This window comes from Panulirus ornatus, chromosome 15 (genome assembly GCF_036320965.1).
Source record: "Panulirus ornatus isolate Po-2019 chromosome 15, ASM3632096v1, whole genome shotgun sequence".
NCBI lineage: Eukaryota > Metazoa > Arthropoda > Malacostraca > Decapoda > Palinuridae > Panulirus > Panulirus ornatus.
This window is the reverse complement of record NC_092238.1, coordinates 38,524,265-38,545,649: the sequence shown is the minus strand read 5'-3', so window position 1 is coordinate 38,545,649 and position 21,385 is coordinate 38,524,265. Positions and strand designations below refer to the sequence as shown.

General features: G+C 44.4%; 3 protein-coding genes across 3 annotated transcripts in view; all 3 read right to left on the bottom strand.

Annotated features, from left to right (window-relative positions):
• Positions 1-21,385, bottom strand: part of LOC139753865 (uncharacterized) — a 63,933-nt gene that overhangs the window by 18,179 nt on the left and 24,369 nt on the right. Inside the window, exons 2-5 of the mRNA XM_071670813.1 lie at positions 6,642-9,230; positions 4,506-4,618; positions 3,321-3,445; positions 2,065-2,303 (exon numbers count right to left, since the gene is read on the bottom strand). Coding sequence (XP_071526914.1) covers positions 2,065-2,303; positions 3,321-3,445; positions 4,506-4,618; positions 6,642-9,230 — 3,066 coding nt within the window. The remainder of the gene's footprint in view (positions 1-2,064; positions 2,304-3,320; positions 3,446-4,505; positions 4,619-6,641; positions 9,231-21,385) is intronic.
• On the bottom strand, positions 12,556-15,396 carry LOC139753878 (uncharacterized). Its single transcript, XM_071670834.1, has 2 exons — positions 13,493-15,396; positions 12,556-12,707 (listed from the first exon to the last, which is right to left on the bottom strand). Exons 1-2 carry the CDS (start codon positions 15,216-15,218, stop codon positions 12,556-12,558), a joined length of 1,878 nt encoding a protein of 625 aa, XP_071526935.1. The 5' UTR covers positions 15,219-15,396.
• Positions 15,277-19,567, bottom strand: LOC139753866 (uncharacterized). The gene has a single exon (XM_071670814.1). The coding sequence runs from the start codon at positions 19,440-19,442 to the stop codon at positions 15,420-15,422; it is 4,023 nt and encodes a 1,340-aa protein (XP_071526915.1). The 5' UTR covers positions 19,443-19,567; the 3' UTR covers positions 15,277-15,419.

Below are 21,385 nucleotides of genomic sequence, written 5' to 3'. Positions count from 1 at the left end.
AATGGCGAATATGTATGTGGCATTTATAGGTCTGGAGAAGGCATATGATAGAATTGATAGAGATGCTCTGTGGAAGGTATTAAGAATATGTGGCGTGGGAGGCAAGTTGCTAGAAGCGGTGAAAAGTTTTTATCGAGGATGTAAGGCATGTGTACGAGTAGGAAGGGAGGAAAAAGATTGGTTCTCAGTGAATGTCGGTTTGCGGCAGGGGTGCGTGATGTCTCCATGGTTATTTGATTTGTTTATGGATGGGGTTGTTAGGGAGGTGAATGCAAGAGTTTTGGAGAGAGAGGCAAGTATGCAGTCTGTTGTGAATGAGAGAGCTTGGGAAGTGAGTCAGTTGTTGTTCGCTGATGATACAGCCCTCTTGGCTGATTCGGGTGAAAAACTGCAGAAACTGGTGACTGACTTTGGTAAAGTGTGTGAAAGAAGAAAGCTGAGAGTAAATGTGAATAAGAGCAAGGTTATTAGGTACAGTAGGGTTGAGGGTCAAGTCAATTGAGAGGTGAGTTTGAATGGAGAAAAACTGGAGGAAGTGAAGTGTTTTAGATATCTGGGAGTGGATTTGGCAGCGGATGGAAGCATGGAAGCGGAAGTGAATCATAGGGTAAGGGAGGGGGCGAAAGTTCTGGGAGCGTTGAAAAATATGTGGAAGTCGAGAACGTTATCTTGGAGAGCAAAAATGGGTATGTTTGAAGGAATAGCGGTTCCAACAATGTTATATGGTTGCGAGGCGTGGGCTATAGATAGAGTTGTGCGCAGGAGGGTGGATGTGCTGGAAATGAGATGTTTGAGGACAATATGTGGTGTGAGGTGGTTTGATCGAGTAAGTAATAATAGGGTAAGAGAGATGTGTGGTAATAAAAAGAGTGTGGTTGAGAGAGCAGAAGAGGGTGTTTTGAAATGGTTTGGTCACATGGAGAGAATGGGTGAGGAAAGATTGACAAAGAGGATATATGTGTCAGAGGTGAAGGGAACGAGAGGTGAGAGAACAAATTGGAGGTGGAAAGATGGAGTGAAAAAGATTTTGAGTGACCGGGGCCTGAACATTCAGGAGGGTGAAAGGCGTGCAAGGAATAGAGTGAACTTGAACGATGTGGTATACCGGGGTCGACGTGCTGTCAATGGATTGAAACAGGGCATGTGAAGCGTGTGGGGTAAACCATGGAAAGTTCTGTGGGGCCTGGATGTGGAAAGAAAGCTGTGGTTTCGATGCATTATACATGACAGCTAGAGCCTGAGTGTGAACGAATTGGCCTTTATTGTCTTTTCCTAGCGCTACTTCGCGCACATGCGGGGGGAGGGGGTTTTCATTTTATGTGTGGCGGGGTGGCGACGGACGGAAATGAATAAGGGCAGACAGAATGAATTATGTACATGTGTATATATATGTATATGTCTGTGTGTATATATATATGTATACGTTGAGATGTATAGGTATGTATATGTGCGTGTGTGGACGTGTATGTATATACATGTGTATGTGGGTGGGTTGGGCCATTCTTTCGTCTGTTTCCTTGCGCTACCTCGCTAACGCGGGAGACAGCGACAAAAGTGTAATGAAATATAAAATGAATATATATATATATATATATATATATATATATATATATATATATATATATATATATATATATATATATATATATATATACCCTTCTTCCTGTTTGGTCAAGACACTGACTTGTCGACAAGGACTGCAAAACTGATGTAGGCATCGGAGAAAGTTTCCCAGGAATAAGTAGCATCATAAACCTACATATGTTCAGCCAATCACCCGTCAGATGGCAGGCGATCACAAGGTCTGACTGGCGGCGACCTTTTCGTTCCAACTGGTTGTGTTAGTACGCAGGAGGACACAGCGGGTGGCGTCTGCTGCTCGTCACAAGACTTCGGCCGAGTGTGTGTCACAGACTCCCAGAGCCAGAGGGCAGGGGGAGGAAGGTTAAGGAATGGGGTCACCTCTAAAGAAATCCCTGCCAGTGGAAGAAGAATGTCGAAAAATACGATCGTCAAACCCAAGTAAGAAAAGAGTGTCAGGACAGACCATTACAATAACCTTACCGTCAACGTGGATACTTTCAGGCTTCACATCGAGGTTCAGTTGTTCGGTGAAGTTCTTGTTCTCAGTGACGTTCTTGAGCGAATCCGTCATATTTTGATCGACGAACTTGGAGTAATTTCCTGACTTCCTCATCACCATATTGACCGTCACGTCCAGCTCATCCTTCCTCAAGGCCTCCTTCAACACCTTCCCGAAGACCGTTCGAGGCTTCCGGCGGTGGCTGTGGCTCTCCACAGACCTGTTAATAAGTAATTCTTTCACTGTTTCGCAGGCTGTAAGCAAGACTGTAAGATGCAGGGAAAAAAGATGCAATGCTCCTCAAAGGATTACTGAAGGCGACACATTTGCCCAATGCAATATATGTGTGATAGAAGAAAAGAGTAGTATCAGGGGCTATAATCAAGATGCAGGGGAGTCGACCAGGTCTGGTTTCATTTCGTTGAATCGGAGTCACTGCTGTGCGTTGTGATGTGAAGGAAAACGGGAATCCATTTTGTTATCATAAACCCAAATGTTATCATGTATCGTTCTTCATCTCATCGTGCTCCTGGCAGTCATATCCGTGTTAAAAGACTTGAAAGATGAGTCAGCAGAGCACTGTCATGAACATGACATACTGACCTGCAATAAAGGAGGAATGACAAACGTCATCTCAAACAACGAGCTGGACTTGACCATCCTTTCGTACATTCACTAGAAGACCAAACTCACCTCTTCATATCCCTCGTCTTCGCGATTTCCATCATCCTGTCTTTTGCATTTCCCCTCGTTTTATTGAAGTTACATTTGCTATACACTGCTAACCTTGGAAGATGGGGATGTGTGGGAGAGATGACGTCGGATGCCAACCCTGGTGGATGGGATGTGTGAGAGAGATGACGTCAGATACTATCCCTGATGGATGGGGTTGTGTGGAGAGATGATGTCAGATACCAACCCTGGTTGATGGGGATGTGTGGGAGAGATGAAGTCAGATACCAACCCTGGTGGATGGAGATGTGTGGGAGAGATGACGTCCTATCCTCGCTGTGGATGATTGGAAGGGGGTGGGGTATCTGACGACAGATACTAATTGAGGAGGATTAGGTAATGTGGCAAGGATGGTGCAGACCCTACCCTTGCGGGATGGGGGGAGTGTAAGTTGAGACAGAGTAAGATACTAACCTTGGAGGATGGGCAGCGTATGATGGGGATGGTACCAAACACTAACCCTGCAGCATGGGGTTGTGTGGCTGAGACAGCGTCAGATACTAACCCTGAAGCAGACTGAGCACCACGGAAGAGGTCGCAAGACTCCTGGCCGCTGCTGTCTTGGACTGACTGTATCTCACACCGTTGGAAGGACGTGCTCAATCCTGTTGATCTAGCTGCCTCCTTGTACTGAAATAGTGACAAATATTGTAGTCATCATCACCCTTAATGCAGCCCAGTATACACAGCAAGTCATTTCACACGCCAAACACCAGTCGGCCATATACAATGCAGTAGAGGTGTGGTAGTTATCAATTTTTTTTGGAAGGTGAGGCATTTGGGGTTGCACGTAAGGCCAGAACTCTGTGGCATGACTCTATATTCCTTTCTCTGAAGCAGTAACGTATTTGCAAAGTTGAAATAGAATACTCGTTTCCTTTACTGTTTATATCATATGCATCATAAAGAATGGAAAAGTTTCTAGCCGGACTTGGCTGGTTCTAGAGAACAGAAAGTGAACTTTCATGAGACCTGAATGAATTTTCAAATCGATCTCTTGCACCTTGTTCTTGATAATTAATCACTCGAATAACAGAATGACTGAAGCAATGAACAAGTTTTCCAAATGGTACAACGTTCGACAAATGGCCCATGGAAGGTCTGGGATCCAGAAGATGCAGCAGACGTCTCATTACTGGTTGCTTTTGGTCCTTTAAGTCACTGAAATCTGAAACATGTTTATAGTCGCTCATGCTAGAGGCCCTAAGGATAATTTTGGATCTTGTTTACTCTCAGAACCGAAGAACGGGAACTATTTTACTGTTACCTAAAAAGTGAGAAAATACTGTAGAGATCAATTCAACATTTCCAGTCTTAATGTGTACAACTGTAAGATAGTCATGAACTAAGATGGGTTGTGTAAACAAAATCATTGCGCAGCCATCTTAAATGATTGACTGATAAACGCATGCAGACAGATGCAGTGGAGGTAAATGAGTTATACTGCAACAATAAAAAGGAAAAAAAAAAGAAAAAAAAGAAATCGATAGGGACAATGAAGGAAAGAAAGCAATTCGACATGACCAACCACAGAAGAGGAATCTCCCGGTATAGATTTTAAAGACTGAAGACAAAGGAAACAGTGGAAAGGATATACAGAGAAAAGAGAATAAGAGATAAAGACGTAAGGAAGAAAGGGGCATTGTAGAACTTCTTAACGATAATGACAGAAGGAAACGAGAGAACTTACCAGCTGGTTGAGCTTGTCAGTCAGGTCCAGTGTGAGATGGGAGAGTGGGTCGCAGTACTCCGCATCCCACGGGAGGTTCTCCACAGTGAGCTGTGATGGGTGCCTTCTGAGCTCTAGGGATAAGACGAGTGTTGTCAGAACACCATGTGAGGTGAGCAGACAGGGGAAGGAGGGAGGAAAATGCAAACGAACAAACACGAGTTTCTTTGTTCTTGTGAAGTTAATTTCTTAGATGTCTAGTCTCTCTCTCTCACTATCAGGTGCCTTGTCTCTCTCACTGTCAGTTATCTGGTCTCTCTCACTATCAGGTGTTTGGTCTCTCACTATCAGGTGTCTAGTCTCTCTCACTATCAGGTATCTGATCTCTCTCACTATCAGGTGTCTGGTCTCTCTCACTATCAACTGTCTGGTCTCTCTCATTACCAGGTGTCTAATCTCTCACTGTCAAGTTTCTGGTCTCTCTCACTATCAAGTGTCTGATCTCTCACTATCAAGTTTCTGGTCTCGCTCACTATCAGGTGTCTGGTCTCTCTCACTATCAAGAGTCTGGTCTCTCTCAATATCAAGTGTCTGGTGTCTCTCACTTTCAAGTTTCTGGTCACTCTCACTATCAGGTGTCTGGTCTCTCTCACTATCAAGTGTCTGGTCTCTCTCGCGATCAAGTGTCTGGTCTCTCTCACTCAAGTGCCTAGTCTCTCTCACTATCAAGTGTCTGGTGTCTCTCACTATCAGGTGTCTGGTCTCTTTCACTATCAGGTGTCTGGTCTCTCTCACTATCAGGTGTCTGGTCTCTCTCACTATCAAGTGTCTGGTCTCTCTCACGATCAAGTGTCTGGTCTCTCTCACTATCAAGTATCTGGTCTCTCTCACTATCAGGTGTCTGGTCTCTCTCACTATCAGGTGTCTGGTCTCTCTCACTATCAGTTGTCTGGTCTTTCTCACTATAAAAAACATCCTCGGCAAGAGCTATTGATCGTTCATCATTTATGTTACACCGTAAAGTAGAGGAAAGAGAACCCTTATATAGTGCAACCAACTACTTCATAGTGACAGCTCACTATCATTGTACCATCTATGATGGACGTGAACAAGAGCATACCATAAAATATGTATAACATATTATATTTGTCAAAGGAGGCAGAAGTATTTTGTGGTATGATATGAGATATGTTGAGAATGGACGGGCTGGAGTATAGAGTATTGTATGAGATGATCCATACAGTCGACACCACAATATCGACCTCAAGCTGTTGGACAAGACCATCTCATTTTTGTAGCCCGTAACCTTCTCAGCTCGAAGACACGACCCTTGGGTACGACGTCCTGGCAGTTGAAGTGTGCCTTAGTGGTCAGGTCCAAAGCTAAAGTCATGATACATATAAAAGTCGTGCAGTTGTGACTGATGCTAACGTAAACGGTGCAAGATTTGTTTCAGGAACTTGACATAAGGCGTTCTTTGGAGAAAGACAGGATGTTTGTGTGTGTGTGTGTGTGTGTGTGTGTGTGTGTGAGGGGGGGGGGGGGATGGGAAAAGGACTTAGAATTAATGACTAAAGATCTGTGGGATTAAAAAAAAAATATGTAATGCCATGAGAGCGAAATGAAATGGTACTAAGTACCAACTGATGCTTAGTTAAGCAAAGAACCGATAAGTAACAGTGGTGTTGTGGTTCTCCAGGTGCAGGTGGTTGGTAAGGTAAAAGAACGAGTTGCCTGATAGATAAATGGTCTGCAGGCAGGAAGGAGTAGATAGATATTACCCAAAGCTGGATGATGGCGGGAAGATACACCAAATATCCACTTACTTCCCCATAAGATTGCCTTTACATCTATCTTACTAAACTTACCTGCCTTACCATTGTCTGAGTGAAACTACCTAATACATCTGAAAGTCTTTGGTGTGTACCCGGTGGTCTTCTAACCCGCAAAAGAAATGAGTGTATAATACTTTATATAACGTATCAACTGCAATTGATTAAAATTGTGTGCCTGCGATAAACACATACTCTAAGAGGCCTTCAAATATCATAGTGTGTAACCTGAAAATCGATCTCTACTCGAAAGAAAAAAAACGTCACAGGTAATTCATTCCAAGCATCATTTGCCCTTAGAAGTTACAGCCTCTCCAGCACTTACCGGCACAAGTGTCGTCATCGATGGATTTCTCGTAGCCTTCTATACAGTAACAGAAGTAGGTACCGCTCGCGTTCCTCCTGCAGTCTTCGAAGTTGTCAATACGACATCCAGAGAGTGCTGGGTTCACGGGTCGACCCTGCTCAAGCAGATCCGTGTAAAACGGAGGGCATTCCTGTGGTGGCGGTGTTGTGGTGGGACGTAGTGTTGTGGGTGGTGTGGTCGTGGACTTTGTTGAAGAAGCACTAGATATGGGAAACGATGATGTGCTAGTCTTGGTTAATGTGGACGATATGATGCTTGTTGATGAGGTGGACACTTCCATTGTGGATGAAGAAAAGGTACTAGATGATGAGGTGGTCATTGATGTTGTGGATGAAGAAGTACTGCTTGATGATGTCATGGTCCCTATAGTTGTGGAAGAAGGAGTCGTGCTTGATGATGTCATAGTCCCTGTTGTTGTGGAGGAAGGAGTGGTGCTTGATGATGTCGTGGACCCTATTGTTGTGGTGGAAGGAGTAGTGCTTAATGATGTTGTGGACTCTGTTGTTGCGGATGAAGGAGTAGTGCTTGACGATGCCATGGTCCCTGTTGTTGTGGATGAAGGTATGGTGCTTGTCGATGTAGTGGTTTTTGTTGTTGTGGATGAAGGAGTAGTGTTTGACGATGTCATGGTCCCTGTTGTTGTTGTTGAAGAAGGAGTAGTGTTTGACGATGTCATGGTCCCTGTTGTTGTTGTTGAAGAAGGAGTAGTGCTTGACGATGTCATGGTCCCTGTTGTTGTTGATGAAGAAGGAGTAGTGCTTGACGATGTCATGGTCCCTGTTGTTGTGGAAGAAGGAATAGTGCTTGGTGATGTCATGGCCCCTGTTGTTGTTGAAGAAGGAGTAGTGCTTGACGATGTCATGGTCCCTGTTGTTGTTGAAGAAGGAGTAGTGCTTGATGTCATGGTCCCTGTTGTTGAAGAAGGAGTAGTGCTTGACGATGTCATGGTCCCTGTTGTTGTTGATGAAGAAGGAGTAGTGCTTGACGATGTCATGGTCCCTGTTGTTGTGGAAGAAGGAATAGTGCTTGGTGATGTCATGGCCCCTGTTGTTGTGGAAGAAGGAGTAGTGCTTGACGATGTCATGGCCCCTGTTGTTGTGGAAGAAGGAATAGTGCTTGGCGATGTCATGGCCCCTGTTGTTATTGAAGAAGGAGTAGTGCTTGACGATGTCATGGTCCCTGTTGTTGTTGATGAAGAAGGAGTAGTGCTTGACGATGTCATGGCCCCTGTTGTTGTGGAAGAAGGAGTAGTGCTTGACGATGTCATGGCCCCTGTTGTTGTGGAAGAAGGAGTAGTGCTTGACGATGTCATGGCCCCTGTTGTTGTGGAAGAAGGAGTAGTGCTTGACGATGTCATGGCCCCTGTTGTTGTGGAAGAAGGAATAGTGCTTGGCGATGTCATGGCTCCTGTTGTTATTGAAGAAGGAGTACTGGTTGACGATGCCATGGTCCCTGTTGTTGTGGAAGAAGGAGTAGTGCTTGACGATATCGTTATCCCTGTGGTTATGGATGAAGTGGTAGTGCTTGGTAATGTGCTGGTCCCTGTTGTTGTGGATGAAAGTATGGTGCTTGACGATGTGGTGGTTCCTGTTGTTGTGGATGAAGGAGTAGCGCTCGACGATGTGGTGGTCACTGTTGTTGTGGATGGAGTAGTGCTCGTTGATATCATTGTTCCTGTAGTTGTGGACGAAGGTGTAGTGCTTGATAATGTCATATTCCCTGTTGTTGTGGATGAAGTAGTGGTTGACGATGTCATTATCCCTGTGGTTGTGGATGAGGAGGTAGTGCTTGGAAATGTGCTGGTCCCTGTTGTTGTGGATGAAGGTTTGGTGCTTGACGATGTGGTGGTCCCTGTTGCTGTGGATGAAGGAGTAGTGCTTGACGATGTCATGGTCCCTGTTGTTGAAGAAGGAGTAGTGCTTGACGATGTCATGGTCCCTGTTGTTGTTGTTGAAGAAGGAATAGTGCTTGACGATGTCATGGTCCCTGTTGTTGAAGTAGTGCTTGACGATGTCATGGTCCCTGTTGTTGAAGAAGGAGTAGTGCTTGACGATGTCATGGTCCCTGTTGTTGTTGAAGAAGGAGTAGTGCTTGATGTCATGGTCCCTGTTGTTGAAGAAGGAGTAGTGCTTGACGATGTCATGGTCCCTGTTGTTGTGGAAGAAGGAGTAGTGCTTGACGATGTCATGGCCCCTGTTGTTGTGGAAGAAGGAGTAGTGCTTGACGATGTCATGGTCCCTGTTGTTGTGGAAGGAGTAGTGCTTGACGATGTCATGGTCCCTGTTGTTGAAGAAAGAGTAGTGCTTGACGATGTCATGGTCCCTGTTGTTGTTGTTGAAGAAGGAGTAGTGCTTGACGATGTCATGGTCCCTGTTGTTGTTATTGAAGAAGGAGTAGTGCTTGATGTCATGGTCCCTGTTGTTGAAGGAGGAGTCGTGCTTGACGATGTCATGGTCCCTGCTGCTGTTGAAGAAGGAGTAGTGCTTGACGATGTCATGGCTCCTGTTGTTGTTGAAGAAGGAGTAGTGCTTGATGATGTCATGGTCCCTGTTGTTGTGGATGAAGGATGAAGGAGTAGTGCTTGCTGATGCCAATGGTCCCAAATAGTTGAGGATGAAAGATTAGTGCTTGATGATGTGTGGTTCCTGTTTTTGTGGATGAAGGAGTACTGCTTGCTGAGAATGTTCGCTGTTTTGTGGTTGAAGGAGTAGTGCTTGATGATGTCATGGTCCCTATAGTTGTGGATGAAGATTGGTGCCTGATGACGTCGATAGTCCCTTGTGTGGATAAGGAGAAGTGCTTGGATGTCATGTGCTGTTCTTGTGGATGAATGAGTCAACTGCAGTAGTGTCTGTTGTGTGATGAAGGATTATTGCTTGATGATGTGATGGTCCTGTTATTGTGGATGAAGGAGTGCAGCTTGAATGATGTGTAATGTCCTGTTGTTGTGAGAAGAATAACTTGATGTGATGGTCCTGTGATTGTGATGAAGGAAAATGTTGATGATGTGATGGTCTCTGTTGTGTGGATGAAGAGATATGCTTGATGATGTCAGTGGTCCACTGTTGTTGGATGAAGAAGTGCTTGTGATGTCATGATCCCTGTTGTTGTGGTGAATGAGTAATTTACGATATATGTCCCTTAGTGTGGATGAGGGATTAGTACTGATGAGCATAGTCCCTGTTGTTGTGGATGAAGAGTAGTGCTGGAGTGTGATGGTCCCTTGTTGTGGATGAAGGATAGTCTTGATGATGTATGGTTCCATTGTTGTGGATGAAGGATATGCTTGATGATGTATGGTCTGTGTGTGTAAAGGATTAGTTGACGTCATGGCTTGTGTGATGTGCATGTCCCTTTGTTGTGGATGAAGGATCATGCTGATGAATGTATGGCCCTGTTGCTGTGGAGAAGGAAGTGCTTGATGAGTCAGGTCCTGTTGTGGATGAAGGTATTGCTTGATGATGTGATGACTGTTGTTGTGGATGAGGAGGTGCTTATGAAGTTGTCCTGTTGTGTGAGGATATAGTGCTTGAAGATTTGGCCTAGCTGTGTTGAGATGAAGTAGTGCTTGAGATGTATGGTCGTGTTTTGTGGATGAAGAGAATGCTTGATGATGTCATGGTCCTTTTGTGTGGATGAAGGAGTAGTGCTTGATGAGTTATGTCCCTTTGTTGTGGATGAAGGAGTATGCTTGACTGATGTGTGGTCCCTATGTTGTGGATGAAGATAGTGCTTGATGATGTCGATTGTCCTGTAGTATGGATGAAGGTTAGTGCTTGATGATGTGATGGTCCTGTGTTGTGGGTGAAGGAGTAGTGCTTGATGATGTCATGGTCCTGGTTGTGATGAAGATATAGTGTTGAGATGTCATGTTCCTTTTGTAGTGGTGAGGAGTTGCTTGATGATGTTATGGTCCCTGTGTTGTGGATGAAGGATAGTGCTTGACGATGTCTGGTCCCTGTGTAGTTGTGGATGAAGGAGTAGTGCTTGAGATGTCGATTGCGAGTGTCGTGGATGAAGGGTATAGCTTGACGATGATGGTCCCTGTTGTGTGATGAAGGAGAGGTGCTTGATGATAGAATAGTCCTCTGTTGTTGTGGATGAAGGAGTATAGCTAGACGATGTGATGGTCCCTGTGGATGTGGATGAAGGAGTAGTGCTGGCTGATGTCATGGTCCCTATAGTTGTGGATGAAGGAGTAGTGCTTGATGATGTCATGGTCCCTGTAGTTGTGGATGAAGAAGTACTGCTTGATGATGTAATGTCGGAGCTGTGGGAAAGGAATGTAGCTTGACGATGTGATGGTCCCTGTTGTTGTGGATGAGGGAGTGGTGCTTGATGATAGAATAGTCTCTGTTGTTGTGGATGAAGGAGTATAGCTTGACGATGTCATGCTCCCTGTGGATGTGGATGAAGGAGTAGTGCTTGCTGATGTCATGGTCCAAATAGTTGAGGATGAAAGATTAATGCTTGATGATGTGTTGGTTCCTGTTTTTGTGGATGAAGGAGTACTGCTTGCTGATGTAATGTTCGCTGTTGTTGTGGGTGAAGGAGTAGTGCTTGATGATGTCATGGTCCCTATAGTTGTGGATGAAGGATTAGTGCCTGATGATGTCATAGTCCCTATAGTTGTGGATAAAGGAATAGTGCTTGGTAATGTCATGGTCGCTGTTCTTGTGGATGAAGGAGTACTACTTGCAGGTATGATGGACTGAGTTGCTGTGGATGAAGGAGTATTGCTTGACGATGTGATGGTCCCTGTTATTGTTAATGAGGGAGTGGTGCTTGATGATGGAATAGTCTCTGTTGTTGTGAACGAAGGAGTATAGCTTGATGTCATGGTCCCTGTGGATGTGGATGAAGGAATAATGTTTGATGATGTGATGGTCCTTATAGCTGTGGATGAAGAGATACTGCTTGTTGATGCCAGGGTCACTGTTGTTGCGGATGAAGGAGCGCTGCTTGCTGATGTCATGATCGCTGTTGTTGTGGGTGAATGAGTAGTGCTTGACGATATCATGGTCCCTATAGTCGTGGATAAGGGATTAGTACCTGATGACGTCATAGTCCCTATTGTTGTGGGTGAAATAGTAGTGCTGGGTGATGTCATGGTCCTTATAGTTGTGGATGAAGGATTAGTCCTTGATGATGTGATTCTTCCCATAGTTGTGGATGAAGGAGTACTGCTTGATGATGTCATGGTCGATGCTGTCGTGGATAAAGGAATATAGGTTGACGATGTCATGGTCCCTGTGGATGATGGTGTCATGGTTCCTATAGTTGTGGATGACGGATCAGTGATTAATGATGAGATTGACCCTGTAGCTGTGGACGAAGGAGTTCTCCTTGATGATGTCAAGGTCGGAGTTGCCGTGGATGAAGGTATATAGCTTGATGATGTGATGGTCACTGTTGTTGTGGATGAGGGAGTGCATGAAAGCTCCTAGGGACTTGAAGATTGGTCTGTGGTCTCTGATGTATGGTCGCTTTTTGTGATGAAGGAACTAGTGCGCCTATGGATGGAGTGCTGATAGTCAGTCCTTTGTTGTGGATGAAGGAGTAGTGCTTGCTGATGTTATGACCCCTATAGTTGTGGGTGAATGATTAGTGCTTGATGATGTGATTTTCCCTATAATTATGGATGAAGGATTAGTGCTTGATGATATGAAGGTCCCTGTAGTTGTGGATGAAGGAGTACTGCTTGATGATAACATGGTCGGAGCTGTCGTGGATGAAGGATTATAGGTTGACGATGTGATAGTTCCTGTTCTTGTAGATGAGGTAGTGGTGCTTGATGATAGGATATTCTCTGTTGTTGTGGATACTACTTGCTGATATCATGGATGGAGTTGTCGTGATGAAGGAGAAAAGCTTAACGATGTGTTGATATTGTTTTCATAGATGAGGGAGTTGTGCTTGATGATGTCATGGGTCCTGTTGTTGTGGTGAAGAGTACTGCTTGTGATATCATGGCCTGTTGTGTGGATGAAGGAGTATAGTGCTTGATGATGCCATGGTTCTGTTCTGTGGATGAAGGAGTTGTGCTTGATGAGTCATGGTAGCTATGTTTGTGGATGAAGTGTAACGCTTGATGACGTCATGGTCCCTGTTATGTGGATGAAGAGTGGTGCTTGATGATGCATGGTCCTTGTTGTTGTGGATGAAGGAGTAGTGCTTGATGACGTCAATGTCCCTTAGTTTGTGGATGAAGGAGTAGTGCTTGATGATTCATAGTCCTGTTGTTGTGGGTGAAGAGTAGCTTGATGACATCTGGTCCTATGTTGTGGTTGAAGGAGTATAGTGATGATGATGTATGTTCCTGTTGTGTGGATGAAGGATTGTGTTGATGATGTCAATGGTCCTGTTGTGGGATGAAGGAGTATGTGCTTGAGATGTCATTGGTCACTGTGGTGTGGATGAAGGAGAGTGTGATGTAATGTTCTGTGTGTGAAATGTGATACAGTCCGTGTGGAAGAGCTTGATGTAGTGGTCTCTTTGTTTTAGAAGAAAGAGATGCTTGATGTTGACCTTATGGTAGAGTGTGATGATATGTCATGACTGTTTTGTGGATAAGGTGCAATCCTGCCTGTTGATAGTAGTGTTGGTATATATCTGTTTTGGAAGGTATTCGAGCGTAGGTCCTGTATTGGTTGAGAAATGTTGATGATTGTTCTGTTTTGGGAGGAAGTGTTGATGATCAGTCGGTTGTGATGAAGGAGTATGCTTATATTCTGGTGTTGTGGATGAAGAGTATCTTGCTGATATAGGAATTCGGGATGGAAGGGGGGGGGGGGGGGGATCTTGGTCACTGTGGATGTGGTGAAGGAGCAGGCTTGATGGTATCATTGTCTGTTCTGGATGTAAAGAGTGCTTGATAATGCAATGGCCCTGTTGTGTGGAAGAAGCAGAGCTTGATGATGTAGAGGTCTCTGTTGTTTTAGAAGTAAGAGCAGTGTTTGACGATGTCATGGTACCTGTAGTTGTGGGTGAAGGAGTAGTGCTTGATGATGCAATTGTCTCTGTTGTTGTGAATGAAGGAGTAGTGCCTGATGATCCAATACTCTCCGTTGTTGTTGATGAAGGAGTAGTGCTTGACTGTATCATAGTCGATGTTTTTGTGGATAAAGGAGTACTGCTTGATGATATCATGGTCCCTATATTTGTGGTTGAAGGAGCAGTGATTGATGATGCAATGGTTCCTGTGATTGTGGACGAAGGAATAGTTGTTGATAATGTCACAGTCCCTATGGTTGTGGATGAAGGAGTAGTGCTTGATGATGTCATAGGTGCTGTTGTTGTGGATGAAGAAGTACTGCTTGTTGATATCATGGAAGGAGTTGTCGTGGATGAAGGAGTATAGTTTAACGATTTGTTGAACCTTGTTGTCATGGATGAGGGAGTTGTGCTTGATGATGTCATGGGTGCTGTTGTTGTGGGTGAAGGTGTAACGCTTGGCGAAATCAAGGTCCCTGTTACTGTGGATGAAGAAGTGGTGCTTGATGATGCCATGGTCCCTATTGTTGTGGATGAAGGAGTAGTGCTTGATGACGTCATTGTCCCTATAGTTGTGGATAAAGGATTAGCGCCTGATGACTTCATAGTCCCTATTGTTGTGGGTGAAAGAGTAGTGCTTGATGATGCCATGGTCCCTATCGTTGTGGTTGAAGGATTAGTGATAGATGATGTGATTTTTCGTATAAGTGTGGATGAAGGATTAGTGCTTGATAATGTAATGGTCCCTGTAGTAGTGGATGAAGGAGTATTGCTTGATGATGTCATTGTCAGCGCTGTCGTGGATGAAGGAATATAGCTTGATGATGTGATGGTCCTTTTTGTTGTGGATGAGGTAGTGATGCTTGATGATGGAATAGTCTCTGTTGTTGTGAATGTAGGAGTATAGCTTGACGGTGTCATGGTCCCTGTGGATGTGGATGAAGGAATAGCGCTTGCTGATTTCATGGTCCCTTTAGTTGTGGATGAAGGATTGGTACTTGATGGTGTCATTGTCGCTGTTGTTATGGATGAAGGAGCAGTGCTTGCTGATATTATAGTTGTGGACGAAGGGTTAGTTCTTGATGACGTGCTCGTCCCTATAGTTGTGGATGAAAGATTAGTGCTTGATGATGTGATGGTCCCTCTAGTTGTAGGATGAAGAGTATTGCTTGATGATGTCATGGTCGGGGCTGTCGTAGATGAGGCAATATAGCTTGACGATGTCATGGTCGCTGTTTTTGTGGATGAGGGAATGGACCGTGATGATAGAACAGTCTCTGTAGTTGTGGATGAAGGAGTATAGCTTGACAATGTCATAGTCCCTGTGGATGAGGATGAAGGAGTAGTGCTTAATGATGTCATGGTCGCTGTTGTTGTGGAAGAAGGAGTACTGCTTATTGATGTCATGATCGCTGTTTTTGTGGATGAAGGAGTACTGCTTGCTGATATCATAGAAGGAGTTGTCGTGGATGAAGGAGGATAGCTTAGCGATGTGTTGAACCTTGTTGTCATGGATGAGGGAGTTGTGCTTGATGATGTCATGGTGCTGTTGTTGTGGATGAATGTGTAGTGCTTGACGATGCCTTGGTCCCTGTGGATGTGGATGAAAGAGTAGTGCTTGATGGTATCATTGTTCCTGTTGCAGTGGATGTAGAAGAGGTGCTTGATAATGCAATGGTCCCTGTTGCTGTGGAAGGAGCAGAGCTTGATGATGTAGTGGTCTCTGTTGTTTTAGAAGTAAGATCAGTGCTTGATGATGTCATGGTACCTGTAGTTGTGGGTGAAGGAGTAGTGATTGATGATGTCATTATCTCTGTTGTTGTGGATGAAGGAGTAGTGCCTGATGATCCAATAGTCTCTGTTGTTGTGGATGAAGGAGTAGTGCTTGACGATATCATAGTCGGTGTTTTTGTGGATGAAGGAGTACTTCTTGATGACGTCATGGTCCCTGTAGCTTGTGGTTGAAGGAGTAGTGATTGATGATGTAATGGTTCCTGTGTTTGTGGACGAAGGAATAGTTGTTGATGATGTCACAGTCCCTACGGTTGTGGATGAAGGAGTAGTGCTTGATGATATCATGGGTGCTGTTGTTGTGGATGAAGAAGTACTGCTTGCTGATATCATGGATGGAATTGTCATGGATGAAGGAGTATAGCTTAACGATGTGTTGATCCTTGTTGTCATGGATGAGGGAGTTGTGCTTGATGATGTCATGGGTGTTGTTGTGGATGAATGTGCAGTGCTTGACGATGCCTTGGTCTCTGTGGATGTGGATGAAGGAGCTGTGCTTGATGGTATCATTGTTCCTGTTGCTGTGGATGTAGAAGAAGTGCTTGATAATGCAATGGTCCCTGTTGTGGTGGAAGGAGCAGAGCTTGATGATGTAGTGGTCTCTGATGTTTTAGAAGTAAGAGCAGTGCTTGATGATGTCATGGTACCTGTAGTTGTGAGTGAAGGAGTAGTGATTGATGATGTCATTATCTCTGTTGTTGTGGATGAAAGAGTAGTGCCTGATGATCCAATAGTCTCTGTTGTTGTGGATGAAGGAGTAATGCTTGACGGTATCATAGTCGATGTTTTTGTGGATGAAGGAGTCCTGCTTGATGACGTCATGGTCCCTGTAGTTGTGGTTGAAGGAGTAGTGATTGATGATGCAATTGTCTCTGTTGTTGTGGACGAAGGAATAGTTGTTGATGATGTCACAGTCCCTATGGTTGCGGATGAAGGAGTGGTGCTTAATGATGTCATAGGTGGTGTTGTTGTGGATGAAGGAGTACTGCTTGCTGATATCATGGAAGGAGTTGTCGTGGATGAAGGAGTAAAGCTTAACGATGTGTTTAACATTGTTTTCATGGATGAGAGAGTTGTGCTTGATGATGTCATGGTACCTGTAGTTGTGGGTGAAGGAGTAGTGATTGATGATGTCATTGACTCTGTTATTGTGGATGAAGGAGTAGTGTCTGATGATCCAATAGTCTCTGTTGTTGTGAATGAAGTAGTGCTTGGCGATATCATAGTCGATGTTTTTGTGGATGAAGGAGTACTTCTTGATGACGTCATGGTCCCTGTAGTTGTGGTTGAAGGAGTAGTGATTGATGATGTAATGGTTCCTGTGTTTGTGGACGAAGGAAGAGTGTTTGATGATGTCATAGTCCCCAGGGTTGTGGATGAAGGAGTAGTGCTTGATGATGTCATAGGTGATGTTGTTGTGGATGAAGGAGTAGTGCTTGCTGATATCATGGAAGGAGTTGTCGTGGATGAAGGAGTATAGTTTAAGGATGTGTTGAACCTTGTTGTCATGGATGAGGGAGTTGTGCTTGATGATGTCATGGGTGCTGTTGCAGTGGATGAATGTGTAGTGCTTGACGATGCCTTGGTCCCTGTGGATGTGGATGAAGGAGCAGTGCTTGATGGTATCATTGTTCCTGTTGCTGTGGATGTAGAAGAAGTGCTTGATAATGCAATGGTCCCTGTTGTGGTGGAAGGAGCAGAGCTTGATGATGTAGTGGTCTCTGTTGTTTTAGAAGTAAGAGCAGTGCTTGATGATGTCATGGTACCTGTAGTTGTGGGTGAAGGAGTAGTACTTGATGATGTCATTGTCTCTGTTGTTGTGGATGAAGGAGTAGTGCCTGATGATCCAATACTCTCCGTTGTTGTTGATGAAGGAGTAGTGCTTGACTGTATCATAGTCGATGTTTTTGTGGATAAAGGAGTACTGCTTGATGATATCATGGTCCCTATATTTGTGGTTGAAGGAGCAGTGATTGATGATGCAATGGTTCCTGTGATTGTGGACGAAGGAATAGTTGTTGATAATGTCACAGTCCCTATGGTTGTGGATGAAGGAGTAGTGCTTGATGATGTCATAGGTGCTGTTGTTGTGGATGAAGAAGTACTGCTTGTTGATATCATGGAAGGAGTTGTCGTGGATGAAGGAGTATAGTTTAACGATGTGTTGAACCTTGTTGTCATGGATGAGGGAGTTGTGCTTGATGATGTCATGGGTGCTGTTGTTGTGGGTGAAGGTGTAACGCTTGGCGAAATCAAGGTCCCTGTTACTGTGGATGAAGAAGTGGTGCTTGATGATGCCATGGTCCCTATTGTTGTGGATGAAGGAGTAGTGCTTGATGACGTCATTGTCCCTATAGTTGTGGATAAAGGATTAGCGCCTGATGACTTCATAGTCCCTATTGTTGTGGGTGAAAGAGTAGATGATGCCATGGTCCCTATCGTTGTGGTTGAAGGATTAGTGATAGATGATGTGATTTTTCGTATAAGTGTGGATGAAGGATTAGTGCTTGATAATGTAATGGTCCCTGTAGTAGTGGATGAAGGAGTATTGCTTGATGATGTCATTGTCAGCGCTGTCGTGGATGAAGGAATATAGATTGATGATGTGATGGTCCCTGTTGTTGTGGATGAGGTAGTGATGCTTGATGATGGAATAGTCTCTGTTGTTGTGAATGAAGGAGTATAGCTTGACGGTGTCATAGTCCCTGTGGATGTGGATGAAGGAATAGCGCTTGCTGATTTCATGGTCCCTTTAGTTGTGGATGAAGGATTGGTACTTGATGATGTCATGGTCGCTGTTGTTATGGATGAAGGAGCAGTGCTTGCTGATATTATTCGCCTTATAGTTGTGGACGAAGGGTTAGTTCTTGATGACGTGCTCGTCCCTATAGGTGTGGATGAAAGATTAGTGCTTGATGATGTGATGGTCCCTCTAGTTGTAGATGAAGGAGTATTGCTTGATGATGTCATGGTCGGGGCTGTCGTAGATGAGGCAATATAGCTTGACGATGTCATGGTCGCTGTTTTTGTGGATGAGGGAATGGACCGTGATGATAAAACAGTCTCTGTTGTTGTGGATGAAGGAGTATAGCTTGACAATGTCATAGTCCCTGTGGATGAGGATGAAGGAGTAGTGCTTAATGATGTCATGGTTGCTGTTGTTGTGGAAGAAGGAGTACTGCTTTTTGATGTCATGATCGCTGTTTTTGCTGATATCATAGAAGTTTTCGTGGATGAAGGAGGATAGCTTAGCGATGTGTTGAACCTTGTTGTCATGGATGAGGGAGTTGTGCTTGATGATGTCATGGGTGCTGTTGTTGTGGATAAATGTGTAGTGCTTGACGATGCCTTGGTCCCTTTGGATATGGATGAAAGAGCAGTGCTTGATGGTATCATTGTTCCTGTTGTAGATGTAGAAGAGGTGTTTGATAATGCAATGGTCCCTGTTGCTGTGGAAGGAGCAGAGCTTGATGATGTAGTGGTCTCTGTTGTTTTAGAAGTAAAATCAGTGCTTGATGATGTCATGGTATCTGTAGTTGTGGGTGAAGGAGTAGTGCTTGATGATGTCATTGACTCTGTTATTGTGTATGAAGGAGTAGTGCCTGATGATCCAATAGTCTCTGTTGTTGTGGATGAAGGAGTAGTTCTTGACGATATCATAGTCGATGTTTTTGTGGATAAAGGAGTACTGCTTGATGACGTCATGGTCCCTGTAGTTGTGGTTGAAGGAGTAGTGATTGATGATGTAATGGTTCCTGTGTTTGTGGACGAAGGAATATCTTTTGATGATGTCACAGTCCCTACGATTGTGGTTGAAGGAGTACTGCTTGATGATGTCATGGGTGCTGTTGTTGTGGATGAAGGAGTACTGCTTGCTGATATCATGGATGGAGTTGTCGTGGATGAAGGAGTATAGCTTAACGATATGTTGAACCTTGTTGTCATGGATGAGGGAGTTGTGCTTGATGATGTCATGGTGCTGTTGTTGTGGATGAATGTGCAGTGCTTGACGATGCCTTGGTCCCTTTGGATGTGGATGAAGGAGCAGTGCTTGATGGTATCATTGTCCCTGTTGCAGTGGATGTAGAAGAGGTGCTTGGTAATGCAATGGTCCCTGTTGTTGTGGAAGGAGCAGAGCTTGATGATGTAGTGGTCTCTGTTGTTTTAGAAGTAAGAGCAGTGCTTGATGATGTCATGGTACCTGTAGTTGTGGGTGAAGGAGTAGTGATTGATGATGTCATTATCTCTGTTGTTGTGGATGAAGGAGTAGTGCCTGATGATCCAATAGTCTCTGTTGTTGTGGATGAAGGAGTCCTGCTTGATGACGTCATGGTCCCTGTAGTTGTGGTTGAAGTAGTGATTGATGATGCAATTGTCTCTGTTGTTGTGGACGAAGGAATAGTTGTTGATGATGTCACAGTCCCTATGGTTGCGGATGAAGGAGTAGTGCTTAATGATGTCATAGGTGCTGTTGTTGTGGATGAAGGAGTACTGCTTGCTGATATCATGGAAGGAGTTGTCGTGGATGAAGGAGTATAGCTTAACGATGTGTTGAACCTTGTTGTCATGGATGAGGGAGTTGTGCTTGATGATGTCATGGTCAGCGCTGTCGTGGATGAAGGAGTATAGCTTAACGATGTGTTGAACCTTGTTGTCATGGATGAGGGAGTTGTGCTTGATGATGTCATGGGTGCTGTTGTTGTGGGTGAAGGTGTAACGCTTGGCGAAATCAAGGTCCCTGTTACTGTGGATGAAGAAGTGGTGCTTGATGATGCCATGGTCCCTGTTATTGTGGATGAAGGAGTAGTGCTTGATGACTTCATGGTCCCTGTTTTTGTCGGTGGAGGAATAGTGCTTGATGATGTCGTGGTCCCTATTGTTGTGGATGAGGGATTAGTGATAGATGATGTGATTTTTCGTATAGGTGTGGATGAAGGATTAGTGCTTGATAATGTAATGGTCCCTGTAGTAGTGGATGAAGGAGTATGGCTTGATGATGTCACGGTCAGTGCTGTCGTGGATGAAGGAGTATAGCTTAACGATGTGTTGAACCTTGTTGTCATGGATGAGGGAGTTGTGCTTGATGATGTCATGGGTGCTGCTGTTGTGGGTGAAGGTGTAACGCTTGGCAAAATCAAGGTCCCTGTTGCTGGGGATGAAGAAGTGGTGCTTGATGATGCCATGGTCCCTGTTTTTGTAGATGGAGTAGTGCTTGATGACGTCATGGTCCCTGTTGTTGTGGGTGAAAGAATAGGGCTTGATGATGTCATTGTCTCTGTTGTTGTGGGTGAAAGAATAGGGCTTGATGATGTAATTGTCTCTGTTGTTGTGAATGAAGGAGTAGTGCCTGATGATCCAATAGTCTCTGTTGTTGTGGATGAAGGAGTAGTGCTTGACGATATCATAGTCGATGTTCTTGTGGATGAAGGAGTACTGCTTGATGACGTCATGGTCCCTGTAGTTGTGGTTGAAGGAGTAGTGATTGATGATGTAATGGTTCCTGTGTTTGTGGACGAAGGAATAGTGTTTGATGATGTCAGAGTTCCTATGGTTGTGGATGAAGGAGTAGTGCTTGATGATGTCACAGGTGCTGTTGTTGTGGATGAAGGAGTACTGCTTGCTGATATCATGGAAGGAGTTGTCGTGGATGAAGAAGTATAGTTTAACGATGTGTTGAACCTTGTTGTCATGGATGAGGGAGTTATGCTTGATGATGTCATGGGTGCTGCTGTTGTGGGTGAAGGTGTAACGCTTGGCGAAATCAATGTCCCTGTTACTGTGGATGAAGAAGTGGTGCTTGATGATGCCATGGTCCCTGTTGTTGTGGATGAAGGAGTAGTGCTTGACGACTTCATGGTCCCTGTAGTTGTGGTTGAAGGTATAGAGCTTGATGATGTCGTGGTCCCTATTGTTGTGGA